General features: G+C 40.0%; 1 protein-coding gene across 2 annotated transcripts; it reads left to right on the forward strand.

The window, feature by feature from the left end:
* Positions 1-11598: 11598 nt before the first annotated feature.
* Positions 11599-20473, forward strand: trmo (tRNA methyltransferase O). 2 transcript variants are annotated; one of them, XM_034034254.3, is made up of 6 exons: positions 11602-12066; positions 12660-12814; positions 12912-13086; positions 13713-13870; positions 14400-15044; positions 16830-20467. In XM_034034254.3, exons 1-6 carry the CDS (start codon positions 11960-11962, stop codon positions 17039-17041), a joined length of 1452 nt encoding a protein of 483 aa, XP_033890145.3. In that variant the 5' UTR covers positions 11602-11959; the 3' UTR covers positions 17042-20467. The 2 variants fall into 2 exon arrangements, with proteins under 2 accessions (XP_058887663.1, XP_033890145.3); XM_059031680.1 differs by lacking the exons at positions 12660-12814; positions 12912-13086 and having other exon boundaries at positions 11599-12066; positions 16830-20473.
* The last annotated feature ends 4443 nt before the right edge of the window (positions 20474-24916 follow it).

A 24916-nucleotide genomic window follows, 5' to 3' on the forward strand; every position in this document is an offset into this window, starting at 1 on the left:
AGATTTAATTTTATTACAGTTTTAAATAAATACATCATATATTCTGAAAACAAATGTTTAATTTGTTGTGGTTACTTTTAAAACATTTTAAATACATGTTCTTTGTAATATAATGCTGTATATTATGTAAATATAGAAAAAAAAACATGATTTCTACAAATTATTTTCTTTTCTAATAAGCTACAAAGCAGCTTTGTTTTCAAGTAAATGTTTAACTTAAAATAGTACATTTAAAATAAAAGTATAGAAAACATTCTAAAACAAAGAAAACATTTTAAAATTATTATATTATTATTATTATTATTATTTCAGATGTCAGAACTAGGAAACCTAATTTTCACCTCATAAAGCAGGCTTAACATGGCCTACATTAAAATTCTCAGTTGGCTCACCCTACTTCCAGCAATTAGACAAAGGCACCATTCTGAACAAAAGGTAATTTGGGAGTTCGGGTATACAGTTATATCATGCATGAGCCCCTGCTACATTTAAACTGAGACGTGTATATTTTCAGAAGCGATGCTATTGACCTTACAGTTTACAAACAGGCTGTATTTTAATGCATCTTGTAACTGGTCTTCAACCATGAAATGCATTCATTGTAAATACCAACTGTATTTACAGTACAGTTAAATGTACTACTGTATTCAGGGCGGCCGGTTAACAGTGTTCGCTTGCTCGCCTAACCCCCAGTCTCTTAGTGAATTGCGTTTCCCTTCTGGGTGATGTGTGTTTCATTTCCTCCTCTCATGTGACACTGGCACATCAACAATTCATCCCATCTGTTTAATGGGCTGGATCCGGGCTATGCTCACTCAGAGATGCAAGCTCCCAAATCTGCCTTGCACATGCACAGTAGCAACCAGCCACCAATCAGGACTGGCGATGACTGGCTTAAAAATGTCTGACACGGGCTCTTTATTGGTGCAACTGGTAAAGGCACTCCAAGTAGAGTGCAGGATGTGCCCCATAGCCTGGAGGTCGCCAGTTCGAGTCCAAGCTATTCTATTCCATGGTTTCCTAGGGAACAGCTGACAACCATTCTTTTTCACAGGGAGGAAGTTGCTATGGTGACTATATATTATGCATATATTATACATCAGACTCTCTATCTTATGGCAATAGTCTTAAGCTGCATAGCCAGTCTGTCTGTAATGTTAAACACAGCTACATAGGAGAGCATGCACTCATCATATTTAAACTGTGAGTGAAAACCAATAATTATGTAGGTGTCACAAATGACCAAAGTTTTAATTGTTTTATTCACTGGTGGTTTTATTGTATACTGTTTTAGTTGCACTATTTATTGTATTTTTTACACTGTATGTTTTATTTATTTTTATACCCAAAGGGAGACCCCAATAAGGAGTTTTATGTATGTGTTTTTACCCTTTTAATTATTTTATCACGGGCATGGTCACGGTCACAAGTGATTGAGACCTTAATTGTCATCAGGTGCAAGTCATCAGCACCACTTGATGAGTTCCCCTATATAACTGGAACAGAAAGAGAGAACACATTGGAACAGGACTGTGGCCATTTTGGAAATGGAAGGAAGAGAAGCAGCACTGGAGCTTAAGCAATAAATACATTGGAGAGAAGCAGAAGGAAACAAAACGGCACAACTAAATGCAGTGAAGACTCTACTGCACAGAAAAGGAAAGAAAGGTAAGTAATCTTTGCATTGTCGAGATTAAGAGAATACGGTTTCACATGGACTGCGAGGATAACTCGTGGTGTTTATGTAAGCATCCTGTTTGATGGATGCTATTGTCCCCCCCCCCTCCCCCATTCCAAAAGGATTGCAGAAGTTGGACTACTGTATTACCTGCAGACACCCCGATAAGCGAGTCGCTCACCTACTAGAGTGGCTGGGTTGGAAGACTAATGTTCTTATAGGGAGGGGCTGAATGCAGGGGTGTGTGAATTAACCCTGCTCGGCGACGGGGAGGGAGACGAGGAGGGAAGAGTGAGTATTAAGGACAGATTGTTTCTCCAGGATCGATGTCACGGAAGGAGGAAGAACCCCCTGGAGGCAGGTCTGGGATTTAGATGCAAATACTGGCAAGGGGCCTGTTGGACTTTCGTGAACAAATTAAAATGCCTGCATTCTGGTACAGAAGAGGTGGTTATTAAAAAAATATATATGTACTTCCCTGAAAAGTCACGCAACCATAACCCCTGACACAGGCTTTATTCCATTGTATAAATTGGTGAAATTTTCTTGTTTGCCTTTTGAACATGGTGTTCATTTAAACACCCATGGTACATTTGCATCTTGCTTACAATAGCTTTTTTTGAAATAATAGTATCTGGTGCATATGTTAAAACATAAAATATATGCCATAACATATAGGAAGATGGAATAATAAATGTATTTAGCACGGGACACTCAGTTTGTAGAACTTTTATCAGTTTTAAAATGCAATTAATGATTTTAAGTTGTATATTTAATCAACTATGCAGAGCTGATATGAGTTTAAGTGTTCCTTTTATAACAATTAACAGGGTGGAAATCATGTATGTATGTATGTATGTATATTTTATATATATATATATATATATATATATATATATATATATATATATATATATATCTATATATATATATATATCTCTATCAAAAGTTTACATACCCAATAGAAATTCTATAATTTCTAGAAATTTCTCAAAGAAATTATGCAACGAAACACTCACGGTTCTTTTTCGCTTCACTCCTTCACAGGTCCTTTCGTAACCATAACAAAGGAACAGATTGCATCATCACGTCCCCTCCGGTAGCTAGTTTAATCACGTCTCCTCCAATCCATGACTAACACATTGCTACAGTACTACGGCGATAACTTCTGGTAGTGTGACTCCGCCCCCTTCCTGTATGGCCAGCTTCCGACTGACCCTGGAATGAACTGCTGAACCATCCAGTCCGAGGCACACTGTTCCTGTTATACTGCACCCTCACAGGTCAGGAGGGAGATGGTTTACTAGGATTAATTCGCTCTCTGTCAAAGTATCCCAATTTCAACTATTGTTTCTATTATCAAGAAGTACTCATGGTACTGTCACAACGCTCCCTCGGTCTGGAAGAAAGAAGGTTCTTTCACCAAGAACAAATAGAAGAATTGTGAGGAAGGTTAATAACAATACAAGATTGACTGCCAAAGATATTCAATGTGAATTGGCTGCAAGTGGGACTGGGGTTAACATTTCAACCATAGGTCGAGTATTGCATGGTGAAGGTCTCCATGGTTGCAGGCCAAGGTAAAAGCCACTCTTAGGAAAATGTCACAAGGACAATCGCTTAAGGTTTGCAAAACGGCATTTGAATGATGGATACAAGTTCTTGTCAAAGGTTTTGTAGAGTGAGGAAACAAAAATCAAGCTATTTGGTCACACTGATAGTCGTTACAGTTGGAGAAAGTCTGGTGAGGCATACAAAGAAAAGAACACCATACCTACTGTCAAGCATGGAGGTGGTGATATCCTTCTAGTTCCAATACATGGTCAAATGGATTCCATGCATACCAAAAGATATTGGCCAATCATCTGAAACCCTCCGCTACAAAACTTGGTTTAAAGTGCAACTGGATGTTCCAACACAACAACGATCCAAAGCACACATCAAAATCTACTTCAGAATGGTTAAAGAATAAAATCAAGGTTCTGGAATGGCGAGTCAAAGTCCCGCTCTAAATCTGATTGAGAATCTTTGGTATGCGTTAAATAAGGCTGTGCACAAGAGAAGTCCACGGAATTTGAATGAATTGGAACAAATTGGCGTTAAAGAATGGTCAAAAATCACAAAAGAATCATGCCAAAAGCTTATTGACAAATATCCTAATTGTTTAAAATAGGTTATTATTGCTAAAGGTGCCTCAACTAGCTGTTAATTTCATTTTCCTTGTCAGGCTAGGAATACTTTTGAATTAACATTTTTATTTGTTGTTAATGTTATTTTTCATTTTATGCATGTTATGTAATATTTTTTTGTTTTATTGTAAAGCCGAATCTCTACTTAAACTTATATCTTTCAATAGAACAACTAGAAATAACTTTCTTTGGTTTCCTTATGTTTACCTGACCAAATACTTTTGTCTGTGAGTGTGTGTGTGTGTCTGTGTCTGTGTCTCTCCTCTCTCTCTCTCTCTCTCTCTCTCTCTTATATATATATATATATATATATATATATATATATATATATATATATATAGTGTGTGTGTGTGTGTGTACTGCATAAGGGTTTTTGTGATGTAAAATGTTTAATTGTATACAGCTATGGCCAAAAGTTCAGCATCACCCTATAGAATTAACAAATTTTGCTTCATAGTCGAATGAAACCTGCTGAATAATGTTACGTTAATATATTTAATTACATAGCGCTTTGTAAATTTCCATATATTTTGCAATATCATTTCGTGGTTACTTTGATCACATGATGTTAAATAAAATAACTAAATTGTTAAAAAAAATAATTTAATTACCACACACACAAATATGCATTTTTAGCAGTTGGTAAGACACAGTATGAGAACATGGGGTCTAGCTTATGTTAAAAAGAAAGAAGAAATCAGCTTGTCGCAGCCACTGCTGATTTAGAGCTGACAGGGTTCCTCCCGTGTAGGGCTAAACTCTGTTTGCTGTGTGATAAGGACAAGCACTTCACAAAACCCTGTTTTTTTTTTTTTTTTTTTTTTTTTTTTTTTAAAGATATCTCGTTAAGTTCATGGCTATGGCTGATACTCACTTAGCATATATTCTTTCATCTCTCAATACAGTTATAACAATAATGCTGCCATTATCATTTTTATGTTCCTCATTCAAAATATTGGGGACCTACGTGGTGAACATCATAATTGACTTGATTTTGCCCCAGTCTTCACCTTTTATTTTGCACTCCTAGCCTCCCATATATATATTTCATGTTCCATTTGGCTCTAATTTGATGGACTCATGATTATGAGGACCCTCTGTGTGTGCATGCACTGGGTTTATTCATGTATACTAGCAGAATCTTGAATCCTCAGCATCTTGATATTTCACAGCGGTGATCTTAATTACCCTGCTGTAGCTTGTCCGATCACAGCAAGAAAGAAAGCGAACAGCTTATTTTAAACATGTGAAACATGAGAGTGCTTAGACAAAGCCTATTACAACCTACTGAAGAAAAAAAAAGCACTTAATATAGCAACATTTGAAACACAGAAGCCTCAAAAATAGAAGTTACAAACACCCTAAACGTAGTGTTTATTTAAACAAAATAATTCTAAAACATTATTTGTAATATAATAACCATTCTCTCCCCTTCATTTTAACTCACATTCTTTATTAGTCTGCAATGAAAACCAAAAGTCAAAATGGTTCATTCTGTGTGGGTTGTTGTTGTTGAAATGGTCGATTTACATCCTTTTCACGTAGAAGTGATAAATGCAACAAGATAAATGAAAAGGGTAGTGACACTAATACCTGCAAACGTCTACAAAGATAGAAGTTAAAAAAATTTGGAGAACATTTTTTTCTAAACAATTCTCCTAGGGTTGGTATAAATAAAGTTTTGTGTGATAACACAAACGTTGACAAGTTATTATATAAAAGACTACTATTCGATAAGTACTATAGTGTCATTGAAGGTGTGTGGTTTTATACAGCTCTTAATTACTTGCTTCTACAATTAATTTGATAGCGGGTGTAGAACACCAGATGAAAACTATTCTTTACATATGCCGCATTTTTAGTGGCCGCTAAAGTCCCACTTTACGACCTCTAAACACAGTTTGCGCATATAACGCAGATTTTGGCCGCAATATTCTTGCTTAAACATATATTTATTAGAAGAATAATAACTTGACTAGAGACCTTTTGCTGCAATATGTGCCAGAATAGATTAAGTTTAGATTATTAATTTATTATTAATTTCTTAGCAGATGCCCTTATCCAGGGCGACTTACAATTGTTACAAGATATCACATTATTTTTACATACAATTACATCATTTTTACACATTATTTTTTACATACAGTTACCCATTTATACAGTTGGGTTTTTACTGGAGCAATCTAGGTAAAGTACCTTGCTCAAGGGTACAGCAGCAGTGTCCCCCACCTGGGATTGAACCCACGACCCTCCGGTCAAGAGTGCAGAGCCCTAACCACTACTCCACACTGCTGCCCCAAAGTTATGTGAGAGCTCACTATCTTTGCATACTTCTTTAGCAACAACTACAGACCATTTGTTGGCAGTACTGAGCATGTGGTATGACTGAGCTTAATTGTACATTAACATATTGATTGTGCATTTTATTTGTGCAGTTTTTTCCTCTTCTTGTGAATAGGGACAGCTTGAGTTGATAGGGCCTCAGGCAGGTTATAAGGTGTTACATGACAGTTTTTAGGCAATCAGCTTGCAAGTTTTCTGGCCATTGAAATAAATAGAAGTCAACTTCTACAATGTAAATATGCATGCCAGGGACACAGCATGATGCTGAATAGGAATAGCATTGCAGTTTACAAAATAAATAAGTGTGCTAACCAAGGTTTTAAAATCTAACCAAGGTTTTAAAAACAGGTCTTGTGTAAAGGATCTTTTGTTTTTATTACTTGCTTTTTATACTTTAATCCTATTGCAAGTACATTGATGTAGATGGAACGGTTTCTTCCTGGTATCTAATCACTTCCTGTGAAGTAGGGCCAGTGGCCTGATTGTAGCTTGGCAGTGAAATTGAACAACACTACAGGAAGTGATTATGTATCAGGACTAAGAGGCAACAATCTTTGCTTTGCATATTCCGAATTAAAGTATAAAATCCAAGCATAGAACAAAAAGACCTTCAACAGAGGTTGGTGCAGTTGTACTTCCCAAAGAATATTTTAAAACTAACATGTAACTGGTTAGTTATTTCATGTTAGCAACTGATGTACTTGATAGCTATACTAGATTTAAATGTCGCAAACATGATTTTTTTTTGTTTTTAAAACAAGAGATTTAATGATTAATGTATGTTACACCTTACACCTTAACAGCCAATTCTCCATTGTTCATTAATAACATCATTTTATTTAATAAACCCTATACACTGGTGACACTGACAAATGAGAGCATAATCAGTAAAAACAGTGTTCATTAACCCAATTAAAGCAAGTATTAACATTGAAATGACACTGGATTTTAACATGCTGGAAACATCCCAACTGGGTGCAGTCACAGTGGGCTGTGCAATCCTAATCTGACCTTGTTTCGACTGTAAAGGGACATGGACTTTGAGCAATCCCTTAACAAATTAGAAAGCTGCATTTTAAAATCATCCAGTGGAACACAACAGAACCCAGAGGCTATGTTATTGGAATGCATTCCACTTGTGAGATACAGTATGTGGGACTGGAAAGCGTGAGGTCTCCTTTCAGATCCCTGCTGCGTGTCTGTCAGCTCCTTGTCCAAGAAAGCTTCAGCTGTCATAAACAGCAGGGATCAACCATGTTTTAATGATACAAAACAAGAGTTAACAAACTGCGACTTCCAGGATAGTCAATAGCAAGTGTTCAACGTTTGTGTGTTAACTAGATGGTCTCTGATGCAACAAATTTGCATCGGCTGAATACATTACTCAAATGGAGTTAGAATATGCAAAGGATATGCAGATAACCACCTCTCAATAAAAAGAAGATGCACGGTGGTTCAGCAAATAGGTGGAGAGATAGATAGAAGGCATCCGATTATTAGAATGCTACAGTGTGGGTACAGGCGGTCAGATTAGGTCTTGTTGGTAGTATGTTAAATATTATTGCAGTGGGTGTCCCCGGGGTACAACGGCTAAACAATATTGTTACCTACCATCCTACCCTATCCTGTTTGTTTGACACCGTTCGGGACCTGTTTTCAGCATCAGGATCAGAGCTGACCCCTTTTTACAGCATGACATAGACACAGAGATGATTACAATTTTCAAGAGATCATTTCCTGAGGAGCTGTGATAACTGTTCTCTTTTCTTACAAATTCCTATTTGGCCTTTGTGTCACAAAACACCAAATGACACAAAGAGATTGTACAGTATTCCGTTTTAAAAAATTACACATTTAGAAAACCCTATTTACACTTTATACTTATGTGTCAAATATCTATTTCTGTTTTCGTGCTGGGGATCATATGGTTTCCATCCACTGTTGGGAGAGCTGCACATCAATTTAAGTCAAAAACACTTCTAAAAAAGAAACCAAAAGCCAGAATAAAGAGAAAGAGAAAAGGGAACTGTGCTTTAACAATCCAATCATTCCGCCCTCTGAGAAGCTGAATGTCAATATCGGATGCAATTAAACTAAAAGCTTTCCAGCAAAGCATAGCTCATTCATGTTTAATGCACTTAGAGCTTATGTGAATTCAGCCAGCCTTAATTCGTGTGCTTGAATCGCTGCTCTAAAAGTGAAACAGAGATCAACTTTTGTCTCTAATTAAGGTACTGTAAGCTACAGACTGTACCTGACAATTAATTGGATCATTGTTTAGGGCACCTTTGCTTTATAAATATGTACTGCGCCTGTTTTAAAATGTATAATGAATCAGGGAGAGTGTTATTCATCTCTATATATAACAGATATGCTGGTTGTTATTCTAGACATTAAAAGCTCCTCTATTATTAGAGGAGGGCATACAGATTGACTGCCGACAGCATTTGGCTTTCTGATCACAATATGTGTGAGGTGAAGTAAAATAAACTTCTAACTCCAGTGCAGCTAATAAGGAGTTTGCAGAACACGATGAAGGACAGTCACTAAAAATCATTGGCGCATAGCCAGTTCTTCAGGTCTGGAGAGTCCTTAGACTGTTTGACGCAAACCTCCCAGACCGCTGATCCATCACTGCCCCGCCTTAATGTATAAATCATTACATCCTTGGCCTAGTTCTTACGAGTCATGAGTTAAATTTGTATGCCGCTAGCTTTGGGTATTTGTTGCCTGGATAAGCAGAGGGATAAAACCGGATAAATTATTACTTTTCCATATAGCTTAATAAGTCACTAATTAAGCTATTATAACAGAGGGCATCCTCAAATCAAACAGTTTTGTTGCAAGATGCAATATATAATGCTATATATATGAGGAGGCAGTGTGGTCCAGTGGTTAAAGAAAAGGGGCTTGTAACCAGGAGGTCCCCGGTTCAAATCCCACCTCAGCCACTGACTCATTGTGTGACCCTGAGCAAGTCACTTAACCTCCTTGTGCTCCGTCTTTCGGGTGAGCCGTATTTGTAAGTGACTCTGCAGCTGATGCATAGTTCACACACCCTAGTCTCTGTAAGTCGCCTTGGATAAAGGCGTCTGCTAAATAAACAAATAATAATAATACTATATCTTGACATAACCATGCATATTTTGTGTACTTTTTCTTCAGATGAATTCAATTTAATGAGTGCAGTTGTAAGTGAACTAATTTGGGTAGTACTGTGAGTACTGGCCTCCTGGTTGAAATTTTGGTTGAAAATATTTAGCACTTTCCTTCCAAAACGTATACTCCAATCAATCCTGATCTTACTTGATTTGCCTCTTCTGGTAAGCCATTACCTCTTTTGAGACAGGATCAGATGGCCTACAGTATGTCTCTTTTACACAGCCACTTGCCATTGTGGGCTTGAAAATCTGGATATGACCATGGTGCTGGGGGATGAGGAGTTCTGGGGTATTCTGACCCAGATGTGTCCTCAGCAGTGTCTGGTGGGTGGCCAAACAGCAGCTCAGCTGGGGTCCAGAGTTCTCAGTCAAGTATCAGTAGTGCAGGGGTCTTGTGTATCCCCAAGCTTAGGCACATTTCCACAAAGACCCGGGACTCAAAGTTGTATCCCTGGTCTGAGTGGAGCTCTTGGGGAACCCCTAACAGTCAGAAGAACCTCTCCAGCAGCATCTCTGCAGTGTAAGCCACAGGCCACCATGAAATAGTCCACTGCCACCAGTATGAAGCGATTCCCCTGGTCAGATCGAGGGAAAGGACCCAAGATGTTGACCCCCATACGTTCCATGGGGCCACCGATTGGGAACTGTAGTGGGGCGTGCAACCGGCCCGGGGGTCCTTTCCGTGCCACACACTCATCGCAGCGGCAACAATAGTTTCTACATCCCGGCAGCAGCACCCTCAGTAAAACGCTTGTTGGAGCCGCAGTAAGATTATAGTGATTTCAAAGTGTCCTGAACCTGGGGTGCCATGCCAGCGGCGCTACAGTAGGCCGTCTCAGATGGCTAAGCTGCTCCACTGTGACCACAGCCCCTTTGTTGCTGACGACTGCAGGGTGATCTCCTCCCAGGGTGGCCACTAGTGTGCATCCAGCCAGCGCAGCACCGGCTGTAGGTCAGGATCCCAGTCCTGCTTCCACCGCCACTCTGCCGCGATGACCGTGGACACAGTAGTCGCCCTGCTCTCCCGCATTGACTGGCGCTGTTCCCCAGTCCTCACTCCCTCTCCCCTCCGCTCCTCTTCCTGGACCTCCCACTTGTGGCAGTGGCTGCAGTCCTCCTCAGTGCTGGGGTGACGTGACAGTGCATCAGCGTTGGCGTGGCGCTGTCCATACCGTTGCTGGATCTGATAGTTAAATGGATGCAGTTGTTTGATCCTGCGCGCCACCTGCCACTCTGGTTTCCGGAAAGCCATCAAGCTCTGGAATGCAGCATGGTCAGTGCGGACTGTAAAGGGCAGCCTGCAGAGGTAGTAGTGTAAGTGGCATACCGGCGTCACCACTGCAAGCAGCTCCATTGCGTTACGCAGTACCACCGTTCTGCTCAGGGACCGGCTGAAGTAAGCTACCTCCCACTGCAATAGCACAGTTCATCAAAGTCTGCACACAAAAGCACTTTGAGAAGCTGCAGTCCACTGGCTCCTCCTTCCGCAGCAACCGGTGGAGGGGTGGCGAAGTAGGCAACAAAGCTATGGTAGTAGAAAGCAATCCCCAGGAATCCTCACAGTTGGCGTTGACCAGCTGGGACCGGCCAGGGACACGGGGACATTTTATGAGAATTCATTATATGGTGATTGTTTATAATGATGAATTGCATAAAACAAAACAAAAATAAGTAAGGGATGAGTGGATTCGATAGCTGGATCTTCAAAGAATATTTCAAACTGTTCCTCAGAAATAACTATTTGTTTTAAATGTAACTTTTTTTCCACAGTAATAATTATAGTGTAACTAGTTACTTAGGCAACTGCTTGTGCTGGGTGTCCATTTTAGGACATCCTCAGATATCACTCCTTCCCGTATCAGGAATCACCCCTCCTCGAGACAATCAAAACAAAAAACAAAAAAAACAAAAAAAACAGTTATGTCTATGCAGTATGCTGACTGACACTTTAAATCCAAACGAATTCAAATAATGAAACTCTACATCGTACTTTTTAAAACCCTTAAAATATACGTATTACATGCTAAAAAAACAGTAAAAACACATGCACCAATCAGCAGCTACACTGACATATGTGCCATCCAATGGAAGCACCGAAAGTTTTTTTGCTCTTGTTTGATTGGGTGATTCACACGACTCCGTCCAACCCACCACTCCCGAAAAAATAAAACAAAAAAATGCCAGATGCCTGACGACTGATTCGAGGAGGGTGACTGCTGACACGGGGAGGAGTGAAGTCTGAGGTTGTCCTAAAATGGACACCGTAGTATGGAACTCATTTTTATCTCGTAATACTATTTGTTTTTCAGTCGCATTCATTGTCATGGTTGTTGCTATTTTTATTATATCTTAATAAACTATAATTAAAAAATAAGTAACTAAAAACAGTGCCCCTAATATCTAAATAACCATATTTATAAATCAAATACAATCCTGAGTAAAATGTCTCAGGGTAAGTTGATGGTTGGCCAACCTGTCTTGAAACGAGTTTTGTTTCCCTTTTGGCTTCATTGACTGCACGGGAGTGTTGCGACCAAGTTGTTTAGTTTGTTAATTTATACAGTAATCAAGTAACATCAAATCTGGAAATGGAAATGTCTAAAATTAATTTTCCAACTTCGACCGACTGTGATCACCGAGTGCAAAAACTCCAACAGCAAGTTTCAGTAATGAGAAAAGAAATTAAGAACCTAAGGTTTGTAAGTTTAGTAGTTACCAATATTATAAGATATTATACGATATTTACATTAGATGTAAAACAAACAAAATACATACTAGTAAAATGAAAGGCAATTTGAATATAACGTGGTAGTCATGATTTGCATGTAGTTCAAACGTCGTGCATATTTTACGTGTACGTCAATTAATTTGGCTTTTGACTGAATACGAGCCAATTAATTATGCCACGGAGATTTTAATATGTGGACAGTTTGATTTTTACAAGTTTTGTGCCAGTGCTGCATCCTGTCATATTAAAAAAAAAAAAGTTACATAACGCCATGTTAAAAAAAATCTCAGCGCGAGTACAGCAGGTTTTGTTTTGTTTTTTGTTTCACTATAAACAAACTGGAGTGCCAACAAGGCAAGGTACAATGGTAATAAATATTTGGAATTATTTTAATATAAAATGGAACGTGATTGTGTAGGGGACTAGCTATTGTATTTCGTTACACAGCAAAGCTTAACTGTGGGTGAGAATCGCAGGCCAGCATTGTAGAGCTGGGTTTGTTGCAACTTCAGGGGACAGTTAAGACAACTGTTTGAACTTTTAAAAAAATGTATTTCCAGGCAACATGCAGATTCTGCAGTTCGTGAGCAAAGGAAAAGTTTAGCTGCCCTCCAATCTGTTGTGGCAAGCATGAAAGAGGATGGACTTCTGAAGGATGTAAAGGCAGACTCATTGCCGACTGGTCGTACAGTGACAAGTCAAGCTTTAGAAAAAGGTGTTCAAAACACTATACTATGTTTACTACATCTTTATTTCATTTACTGTATTCGTTGTTAAGTTGTTTGGTTAAATAACACTTTTTTATGTTTTAGGAGTTATTCAGACTGCGCCAATCGGTTATATCGAGTCCTGCTTCTCTTCTAAAAACGGGACCCCAAGGCAACCCACAATTTGCAGCCTGTCCCGTGCAGTACTGAAGATAAACAAGTCCATTTTTAACAATCCAGAGCATTCGTTAATAGGCTTAGACCAGTATTCGCACGTGTGGTAAGCATGGACGGGCCATACATTGTGAATTTCACAAGTATACCTGTAGTATATGCTTTGTTCTTGTATTTTCTTCACAGTTTTGGTTCATGCAGCAAGTACAAACAAGTACAGCACATACACGGAATAGCAAGGATGATAGAAGACCTAATACACATTTTTATTTAATCCGTTGTTTATAATAATTTCACAGTAAATGCCAGGAATTGCAGTCATTTTCATGGTAAGGTAATAACCCAGTTATTTATTGCCTGATCATTATAAATCACGTTCGGGGTTACGTAATTAAAACTGCTGAAAGTTTTGAAAACTCCTTAAAAACAGTTTTGATTTACAGTAGTCATTTCTTGCTTTTGCATAGACTATTTTGAACTTGATTTTGTGAACAAAAATAATGCTACTACTTTTATGTCTCAATTTTGATGCGCTTCCTACAGTCTCAATAATCAAAACAGTATATCACTACACCACTGTTTGCTGCAGTACCATAGTCATTTTATAATGAAAGACTGACATTCTAAAGTGCATTATATTCTGTCACTTGTCTTTCTAGTCTGAGCTAGGTAGACACAGCTGACAAAAAATATAAGTATTTTAATGTCTCATTTTGTTTTCTCTTTATATAGGATTATATTTGTCTTCCATAAAAATGGGCATGTGAGCTGTAAGGCGAAGGTGAAACCACCAAGACTCAATGGGGTAAAAACTGGGGTCTTCTCTACCAGAACTCCCCATCGTCCCAATGCAATAGGACTTACTCTTGCAAAATTGGAAATAATTAAAGGTAATTTAATTGGGGGAAAAAAAGCTTTCTCTGGATCATACTGTATTTTTCAGTGGTATTAGAAGGAAACAAAGCATTAACCCATAAGGTAGTTGTTTTTTTTGTTAATTTAACAAATTTTTATATTTTTTACATGAAAGACAACTCGAATTTTCATGAATATTTTAATTTATAAAAAAATATACTTTGAAAAATCACTCTTTTAAAAACATGAGTTAAAGGAGTGCTAACCAAGGTTTTCAAATCCAGCTTACCTTTCATCACTATCAGCGTGAACTTTTCATCTGTTTTGGTTCTTTGCATGTAGTCTACACTTCAGTGTGGAATATGCTGATATGTTCAAGACACTATAGATTAAAAGTACCTGCTGGTTCTGTATCAAAAGTACTAGAATGCAGCCATTTATATACAGTATTGTATTTGAAATATTTGCATATTCTGAATTAATATACCAAATAAGTGAAAAAAACTAAAATTACATGTATATGAGTTCATAAACAAATCATTTAAAACATTTTATTTTTTAAAGGGGACACGGTTTATCTGTCTGGAATTGATATGATACAAGGAACTCCAGTCCTGGATATTAAACCCTACATTCCTGACTATGATTCACCAAAAGGCAGAAGAAATCAGCTCGATACAGAGGAAAGTGCAAACCAGGACCAAGCTGAACCAGCGGCAGTGGTTAATGATAGTGAGAAAAAAAATACAATGAAGAGGGATGTTCTTAGTGGTAATTTGGCAATTCCAAAAATTACCGTTGGCCTTACAGAGGAAGAGAAGTATTTGACTGACAACACCTACTTTGAATCTCAGATCACAGTTTTAGCGGATAAAAATGCATCGTGTGACCCAGAAGTGGATGCTATTTATCAGACCCCAAATGAACAAAAAATGCTTTCTGCTTTAGCAGAAGTTAAAAGCTATATAAGTCAGAGTGGTGCTTTCAGTGAGGCTAGTGTGGAAAACACAGCCACCCAGTCATACTGCGCTACAGCAGATCCTTGCAAGGATGAACCTAATAAATGTAATGAACATGTTGTGTATGATGAAGCTTCCAATACTACCATTGCATCCTGGGTAAGAGCGTCTCCTGTGACCAGTTTGGAAGTCCGGTTCACTCCACATGCCGAGAGGGATTTAAATGCCTTTGAACCCCAATATCAAGCAGGTGCAGTAGAAAACATGTTGTTCAGACCTGGGACAATTTAATGACAGTTGGCAGAAGCTTCTGAGATAACAATATGTGTAAAGATAAAACCAAAATACAGTAATCTCCGGATAAGAGAACACCCCTCGAAAAGCAAATGAAGTGTTCTCTAAGACGGAGTTAGCCAACAGACACAGTATGAGTAAATAAATACATATGTATTACTTGTCATGACTCGCGTGCATCAACATATGAAATTAACTGAATATGAGCAAGAAAAACAGCGGCACATTTTTCCGTTTGTTTACATGCCATTTTGTAGCGATGAGGTGCATTCGTGGAAATCAGAATACAAATCAATTCAATGATATGACGGCGGTTCTGGAAAGATTTAATAAACCAATCGGTGTCCCTCAAGACACTCTTGCGATAACGCTTTTTTACAAAACAGTACTGTATCCATTATGAACAAACCACTATCGGTGCCAAGAAGGTGTTCTTTTAGTGAAGTTCCTGTTCTTTTAACCGGAGCATTTACAATGGGAAAAAATCGGTTTCACCACAAGGGTGTTCCCTAAGTGTTCTCTTAGGAGGTGTTCCTGCACGCAGAGACTAATGTATGTAAAAAAATATTGTTATACCAGTTGTACTGCTCAATGTATGTTTTTTAAATTTACAATTGATCCCATTACTTATGGCTTTGGTTGATAGAACAGCAACTGGATAAGAGACAGTCTAGAGAATTTATTTAAAGACACCCCCAAACCTAAGGAAATGAAGGGGTCCTCGAATGGCTCACTTGGTAAAAAAATGGTGTGCAGGATGTCCTCCAGAGGCCGGTAGCTCGCTGGCATCCACTCATGAGTTCCTGGGTGTATAGAGGCAATTGGTTTGGACGGAAGTCGCCCCCTTACATTCAGTTCTCCTGAGCTGTTGTGGGGTTGCTGTGGTGAGGGAGCATAACTGAGCATTATAAAGTGGGAAGAAAATTATTGGGCACTAAATTAAAATAAATAAATAAATAATGAATTGTTATACAAGGTACATAAAAGCTATTGATCATGCATGTAGTGTCACATATTATATAAGTTAGCTATATCCTTGTCAGGGGGATATATTTGTTATTAAATGACACTGAATGCAGTACCCTGCGCAAATCTGCCATGTTTATCAAATTAACGAATACATATAGCAAAATCATAAAAATAAATTAACACGAAAACATATTTTAATAGATTTATGTATACAGTTCATGTGACATTGCAGGACTAATCTTCCAATCTTCTTACTAATTATTATTACACATCTAGAGTGTGTACAACAAAGATTTCTATTTATTTATTGAATTCCTGACCCATACTAGAATTAAATTAAATAGAAAAAAACTCCCCACGCATTTCACATGTTCATGCTTCAGCTTTTCCACGCTTTCAGATAACAAGCAACAGCACTTCTAGGCAACAGTTAGTAACCATTACTGGAACGCAGTTATTTGTAGAATTAAGGTTAATGGTAATATTACGCATTTTATAGTCTTAAGCATTTATAGTCTTTTTTTCTGAGAGACAATGAGATGGAATGTACTGTAAAAGAAAGACCATCAAATATTAACAATAACCTTCGATTAAAAATTCCAATCGAATATTCTATGAAAATCAATTGTTTGGCACAGCCCGAGGTACAGTGATATCCCAGGGTACCACGCGGTGTTTCAAATGCATTTACTGTTTTTTAAGACGGTAAACCTTTTGATATTTTGACTAAAATGAATGTAATATCTTTTCTGTTCCTCCTGTGGTCCCACAGAATTAGGAAAGCCGGTTTTCCGGTACCTCAAGTCTGCAGATGAAGCCAAGGCTGCTATTAAAGGTGTGCTGTCAGCCGACCCCCGCTCGGTGTACCGCAGGACCCGGTGTCGCGACCAGCTCTTCTACTTCACTCTGGATACAGCCCACATTACCTGCTGGTTTGGGGAAGGGTTTGCTGAGGTCCTCAGAATAAAAGCAGTTGACAACTGAGAGATCTGGTAACCGTGCATAGCATGCAGTATACACAGAAACTCTCACAAAGACTTGTGTGATAGTCGTAGATATTTTACTGTGAGGAGTAGCTATTTGTTACCTTTACAAAATAACTTTCATTTAAAAAATTGGCTTGATTTAGGCTTTGGCAGACATTACTTACTATTTGGCAATACACACAGACAAGAAGGTGGATTTTTTGCATATTTTAAATTAAAAAGCAAAGTCTTTCTAAAAAAAGAGAACCAGCTTAAAGTGTCTTTGGATATTGCATGGCATTCATGAGACGACTGATGTAATGATGTGGCATGTCTTACAAGTATAATCACTCATTTTGTTTTTACTGGAGCAATCTAAGTAAAGTACCTTGCTCAAGGGTACAGCAGAAGTGTCCCCCACCTTGGATTGAACCCACAACCCTCCGGTCAAGAGTCCAGAGCCCTAACCACTACTCCACAGTGCTGTCTCTTAAATGTGTCAATTTATTCTCAGTTGAAGAGCAATTTTAATATTCTTACCTGTCGAAAGAAGTAGGGTACAAAGGCCCAAATTTACAAAGCTTTTTTTTTTTTTCTCTATATAAAGTTTGAACCAATTTTTTCATAAATGAAAAGGTATACCGTTGAGGAAAAAAATATGCTGCAACCACTGGATTATCAAACAACAAATGGTGACAGGAATAGAAATTGTGTGATAGCCTAACAGTGCTAGAATTCCATGGTGATGAATTTCTCAGGAAATATGATTTCTCAGAAAAAGAAACACTTACTGATTCTTGAAGTATTGTGCTAGCTCTTACCCCTGAATCCGGGATTTTGATCTTTAACAGTTAAAAACAATTGCAGTTTCTGTTGTCAATTAACTATACATATGTGTATTGCAGTGTTTTAAGTTGTTGTTCCCCAAAGGTGTACCATAATCCACTGCTGTTTTTAAGCTTTACAGTTAGTTACCAGTAGCACATAAGAAAGCCTTTTGAATAAGCTAGAAGAAAATTACATATGTTCCTTAGACTCATGAACAGTTTTCTAAATGAATATAGTATGTAAAAGGCAGATATGAATCACACAGTAAATCCAGTCATCTTCACAGAAAGAGAAGTGCAAGATAAACATATGTCCATTTGAGGCTCAGTTGAGACAAGTTAACTCATGTCATTCCCAGGCCTCCAGTGGTCATAGAGACTAATGATGAAAACATGGTAAGGGGAATCTGACTCGTAGCATTTTCAGAGGGATGAACCTGCTTTATTTGTATATTCCTTTGTAAATGTATGCTCTGTTTTGCTCAGTTTTTATTGTTTATATAAATAAGCACAACATGTGATTTGTCTTTTTAGTTTCACAATTTTATGAACAGATTTACTTATATAAGCCCTGATAATGACTCCCTTAGAACCCACTTAATGGTCCTTTGTACTGCTATTTATAATTATAATCATCAATAGCGATGACATTTTTCCATAGATTAGACTGCCTTGATAAACAGTGGTTCTCCAAGATTTGTGTTTCAGTCATTTTCTTTGAGTTTTTTATTGTTGTTTTTCTTTTTTCAACTCAATCAATATAATAGAAATACAGAAAAAAAGAGCTATGAAGGAATTACCTGGCAGATTTAAACATCAATTAAATTTGTGATTGCAATATAAACATAAACTGTTAGAGATTACCACTGGTCTACAATTGAGATGCACTGTGCTATTTAGATGCAAATTGCTTTGTTATAGTAGATAATCAATAATAACTTGAGGGATGGGAAAGTCGCACCATCTTCAGTCTACCTCTGTATTAAGCTTTAAAAATGTTCTTAATGTATACTGAAACCTGTCCAATCTGATGTCACTTGGGATCAGATACTGTAAAAAAAATCTAATACTGTACCTAAAGAAGGTAAAATAACAAAACAATTTGAATTGAATTATTACAGTACATACACAACATAACAAACACAATAATGCCTCAGAAAAGTTCAACACGTCTCAAATGTTTTACCTGTTATTGCTACAAGCCTGTTGAAACCTTTCCCATAGAAAGGCGTTCCCTTGTTCGTACTGTATGTGTATGCGAGATTCAGGTGCTTTCTGTGGGCATTCCGATTTTTTTTGGTAAGTAGGCATCTTTTCTTTTCAGAATGTCTGAAACTGCCTTGCATTTTGAATTTTTCTTAGCTCTTTTTGTGTTGGTTTTGGTAAACTTAATTATTATTATTTTCTTTTATATAAGCACAAATTTTCTTTCAAGAGATAGCTTATTGTGTGGACATGTAGACATTTTATGTGCTGTTCAACAGCTGCACGTTTCAGAGTGGCAGTGTACCGCCACAATATGCCTCCCTGTCAGTGTCGTATTGTGGTGTCAGAAACTGCTACCCTTGTATATGCAATGGGAAAATGATGGTAATACATTCTGATGAGTCATATTTTGAGATTATCCCAAAAAGTAAATAATTATTTTACAAAAATGTAAAAGCAGAAGAAATGCCATCCACACATTGCTTTACAATTAGGAATACCCATTGCCCATATTTTAGAAACAGGGAAGATGGATTACCTGTGTTTGAAAAATAAATCAACAAACACTGTTCATACTACAAATTTGGAAAGTAGCATTACCCATGTTGGAAAAATAGTCAACAGTAATCATTTTATCCATTTATACTTACTTAATACCAATAAATGAAAATGATTTAGGTAGGGAGCTTTTTCTGACACAGTAAGATTTACATTGATTTTAGGCAAAATCATGCCGGGTTTCTGACTAGATAAGTACCAGCTTGTAGAGAGTATCACACCATTCATTTTTATTAATGATTTGATGCCGGTATGTAGCGGGGCTGGATTTTACTGTCTTTCCAATGGATAATACAGATACATTTCTTCAGCTTTTCACTTCCAAACAGCATGTAACATTTATCTCAACCAGGTAAAAGAATTGTGTAATTTCTGAGCAATCATTAAATACATTTTAATAAATTACAATTTGAAACCAAATTATCCTCAGTGTCAATGCAGTAGCACAGCAGACACTGGATAAAAAAGAAGGAACACCTACCACGTGTAGCACATACAGTTGTATAAATGCGATGTCTATCACACAAACGTTTCATTTGTTATACAATTACCATTCTTGACAGGTAAAATTTGCAGCTGCCTGTTGTAAATCAGTGGGGAAAATAGCCCTTTTATTTATTTTTTGGCATGTACGGCAGTAAATTAGCTTTACGATTACTTAAACATTTTCACTAGGGTGTAGGCCTACAAAAAAACTCCCATTGAACAAAAATGTGTATGTGTTTGTTTTCTGTGATTGGGGAAACTCAAATGTGCTGTTTTTTTTTTTTATTCAAAAGACTTGACAGACACTTGTTTTGTTGTCCTAAGCTGTACTATAAATCCTATTCCACTTGGGGGCACTTCAGTGACACTGCATTTCCTGAAGACTGCAAATTAACTGCACTTTAAAACACCATTATGTCCATGGATCAGAGAAGAAAACATCTCATCAAGCAAAATCAGTACGACAGTTGATTGTTTCCTGTATGATGTATGTTGTGCCTTATTATTTTCCTAATTATGTTTGTACTTGACATAAGCTGAGTTTTTTAAGAACTGAAATTTAGCCAAAGTTGTAATACCGGTAGGCCTATGCAATTCAAAAGTATGAAAAGAACCAACTGGACATAGTGTCCAGTTGCTTTCTTGAGTTATCCATCTAGACAGATTTTGACAAGTTTAAAACTGCAGTCACTGCCCTACACTCATGTTCTTGTCAAATATGATTATTTAAGGATGGTATTCTACATTCTTCCATAGTTTACCTTTCCATAGTTCACTGTTCCTTAAACAACAAAAATAATTGCAATAGATTTAGATTACCTAGCTTTCAAGTTGCAAATGACAAAGGTTGTAGATCCCCCCCATTACACTAGCTATACCATGTCCTTGACTGAGTACACATGTCAGTAATGTATCTGTATCTATACAGAATACTGTATGTGTACTGCAAGTAAGAGGCCAACATCGTAATCCTTTTCGAAGCAATAATTTGTTTTTGTACCCTCTATTGTTGAGTTGATTACACCCAGGGAAAAACAGGGGTGTTCAATCACAGTCATGGGGGGGCCATTCCACTCCAGGTTTAACAGATAAAATGACATAATTAACTACTTCAGGGTAGGGATGGATGATTAATTGGTTCAATAACCATTTAGAACAGGGTTGGAACAAAGACCAGAACTGGAGTGGCCAATTTCGGCCACTTGCACTCCTGTTTCAAATACTGAAAGCTATTGTTGTAGCATTAGAAAGTCAAAAATAAATTATACTTTTTGTGAAGTTAGTAACATTTTACAGGAAATGTCCATTAGGCTGATATTTTATATACATATAAACAAAACACTAGTCCTACCGTTCTACGTCAGCATAAAAACCATTGGAAAGACCACAACAATCACAGAGCAAAAAATAAGTCAAATTAAACTCATCACAGCCGCAGTCAGTAGTCCAAAACAAGGACAACAAAACCCAAACATATAGTCTAACTAGTGCATGTTTTTTCTTTTTTTGTTTTTCTAACTATAAACATGTCAATTCTAGTTATCAAATGTATTTCTGATAGAAATTAAAAGTATTTGATAGTTTTATGTTTTTAATCAGTTTTATTAAAAACATATTAGTACTCACTGGAAACAGATCCTTGATATTTGTATCCAGTTCATCGGTTCCAAAGCAGGAACCAGGTACCCGGTTTCAAAGGAACCAGTTCGTACATCTCTAGAAGGTGGTGAAGATGGCGATCTGGGACCTGGCTGCAGAACTTGACTGTCTTAGCTGGAAATTGGAAGCTGGTGCCATTGGAGGAGCTAACCCAGGAGCCAGAGGCAGCCAAGCCTCGCCAGAAGCAAGCACCGAGTGGACTGGAGCAGTTGTTGGCAGAGATAGCCAAGCTGCAGGACAAGGACGAGCGGAGCCCATGCCGCGGTCCCGCTCCAGCAGCCCCGAGCTGGCAGGGAGGCAGACCAGCAGCCAGAGAGGACGAGCGGAGCCCATGCCACAGTCCAGCTCCAGCAATCCTGAGCTGGCAGGGAGGCAGACCAGCAGCCATAGAGGACAAGCAGCCTGTGCCAGGGTCCTGCTCCAGCAATCCTTAGCTGGGAAGGAGGCAGACCAGCAGCCATAGAGGACGAGCGGAGTCCATGCCGCTGTCTCGCTCCAGCAGCCCCGAGCTGGCAGGGAGGCAGACCAGCAGCCATAGAGGACGAGCGGAGCCCATGCTGCTGTCCCGCTCCAGCAGCCCTGAGCTGGCAGGGAGGCAGACCAGCAGCCATAGAGGATGAGTGGAGCCCATGCCGCGGTCCAGCTCCAGCAATCCTGAGCTGGCAGGGAGGCAGACCAGCAGCCATAGAGGACGAGCGGAGCCTGTGCCAGGGTCCTGCTCCAGCAGCCCCAAGCTGGCAGGGGGGCAGACCAGCAGCCATAGAGGACGAGCGGAGCCCATGCCGCTGTCCCGCTCCAGCAGCCCCGAGCTGGCAGGGAGGCAGACCAGCAGCCATAGAGGATGAGTGGAGCCCATGCCGCGGTCCAGCTCCAGCAATCCTGAGCTGGCAGGGAGGCAGACCAGCAGCCATAGAGGACGAGCGGAGCCTGTGCCAGGGTCCTGCTCCAGCAGCCCCAAGCTGGCAGGGGGGCAGACCAGCAGCCATAGAGGACGAGCCGAGCCCATGCCAGGAGCCCGCACCAGCAGTCAGAAGGTGGCCTAGTGACCGTCTGACCCATGACGGGACTTCACCATGGGTTACCTACCTAGCAAAGTTTAAAATGGCAGAGCTGGTGAATGGCTGGCCAGAAGAAATTGACACTTAGCAGGGACTTTAGAAGAGCCAGCTCTTCAAATACTGTTAGATTTAGACCCAGGACAGCAAAATTACTTTCAGGCATTCACTGTAGCACTCAGTCAGCGGTTTGGCACTGCAGAATCAGAGGATGGACTCAGAGAAAGACTTGCTAGCCGACGGCGAGTAGCTGGAGAAAAGCTTGGTGTGCTTTACCTCTCACGAAAGGCCTACCTGCTATCCCCTCCCCTCCCCTCCCCTCCCTGCCGTCTGCAGTGACCTGGCAAAGGAGGACTTTATCAGGGGCCTAACACCTGTCGAACTACGCCAACACATCCGGCTGGCAGCCCTGGCCTCCCGGGAGAAGGCCCTTGTCCATGTCGAGAGAGTTGAGGCTGTGCTTGGGGAGGGGGTGCACCCTGAGCCACCCGTGTGGCTAGCTATGATAAGGACAGCGAAGAAGAGGCCGCACCAGTACAGCACCTTGCCCCCATGATCAGGCCATCTCAGTGGAGTAGGAGTAGGAAGGGACTCACACGGATAGAGCAGTAGCAGCTACGGGAGTTCTTGAGGGAGTACACTGACATTTTTGCAGTAGAGGCCAAGGACTGCAGCTGCACCAGCCTGGAACAACACAGCCCCCAGCAGTTACCCATGGCCAAACGTGAAGCTGCGGAATCCATGATTCGAGAGATGGCGGCAGCCATCTGATAGCCCTTGAAAAAGGACAGTAGCTTTAATGCTGTAACCCGTTAGGACTCCCCCTCCCACGAATTGACGAAGCCCTGGACTGGCCGAACAGACTCCAGAAACTCACCCCAAAACCGTATTCTCAATTGGCCAAGTACTGTGGCAGTTCTGGGTTATGCCGCTTGGACTATGTACTGCCCCCGCGATCTCCGAGTGCCTGATAAAGCTTGTGCCCACTACCGTCCCCTGGACCACCTCCACATGTTTTTTGAGCACACCCGTTAGGATGGGGCTCTAACTCCACCTGGGAAGTGCCACCTGGTAATGAGAGAGACACACTTCCAAGGACATGTAGTAGGGGCAAATGACATCATCACAGATCTGGCCAAGGCAGCAGCTGTAAAAGGCTGGCCCACCCCACGGACTGTCTCTGAGGTGAGAAGCTTCTTGGGCATCCTATTACCGCCGGTTTGAGAAAGAGTTCTCCTGGGACGTCGACTGTGCTACTGCATTTGGAGAGTTGTGGGGGGCCCTTGCACATGCTCCAGTTCTGGCATTTCCCAATCGCCAGGAGTCCTTTATCCTGGACATGGACGTCAGCAATGTGGGGATCGAGCAGTGCTGACCCAGCAAGGCCCATACGGGGATTGGGGTGGTCGCATACTACAGCCGTGCTCTCAGCAAGGCGGAAAGGAACTACTGCGTCACCAGCCGGAAGTTGCTTGCTGAAGTCCACCCGCTCCACCCTCAGAGCAATGGTCTTGTGTAAAGTTTCAACAGGACCCTGGCCACCCAGCAGGCGATCGTCACCGACCGGCACCATCAGGACTGGGACTAACATCTGCCCCTGGTCCTGATGGCCTACTGGACAGCAGTCCAGAAATCCACGTGGTGCAAGCCAGCTGTGTTGATGTTCGGAAAGGAGCTGCACACCCCAGTGAACCTGCAGTTCGGAAAACGACCACCGCCCAATGTCCTCGAGCTGGCTGGACCCGAGTACTTGCATCACCCACTGGATGTCGCCCACGAATTTGCACGGACACACCTCACCGGGGCTGGCCAATGACAAAAACAGGCATATGACACTCCCAAGCTGGTCAGATACTAGGAGGGACCTTGCAAGGTTTTGGAGCGCCTCTCAGTGGTGTACCAGGTAATGCTCTGGACCAGGTGCTGGGTGGTTGCCCTGCACCACAACCGCCTGGCCCCCTACCCCGCCAGGATGTACTTGAACTCCCCTACCAGCAATCAGGAGTCAAACTCTGGCAGACCAAAGCAGACAACCTCAACTAAGGGGCAAGCCATGCCCATATGTAAATAGTTGTCGCAAAGGTATTTTGGGAAGCGGGAGGT

Source organism: Acipenser ruthenus, chromosome 1 (assembly GCF_902713425.1).
Source record: "Acipenser ruthenus chromosome 1, fAciRut3.2 maternal haplotype, whole genome shotgun sequence".
NCBI classification, from domain to species: domain Eukaryota; kingdom Metazoa; phylum Chordata; class Actinopteri; order Acipenseriformes; family Acipenseridae; genus Acipenser; species Acipenser ruthenus.

Excerpts from the sequence above, each read along its gene's own strand:
- trmo (XM_034034254.3), top strand. The coding sequence starts at position 11,960 with ATGGAAATGTCTAAAATTAATTTTCCAACTTCGACCGACTGTGATCAC. Across the intron at positions 12,815-12,911 it reads AAGTCAAGCTTTAGAAAAAG|GAGTTATTCAGACTGCGCCA; the intron begins GTGTTCAAAACA and ends TTTATGTTTTAG. Across the intron at positions 13,087-13,712 it reads GACCAGTATTCGCACGTGTG|GATTATATTTGTCTTCCATA; the intron begins GTAAGCATGGAC and ends CTCTTTATATAG.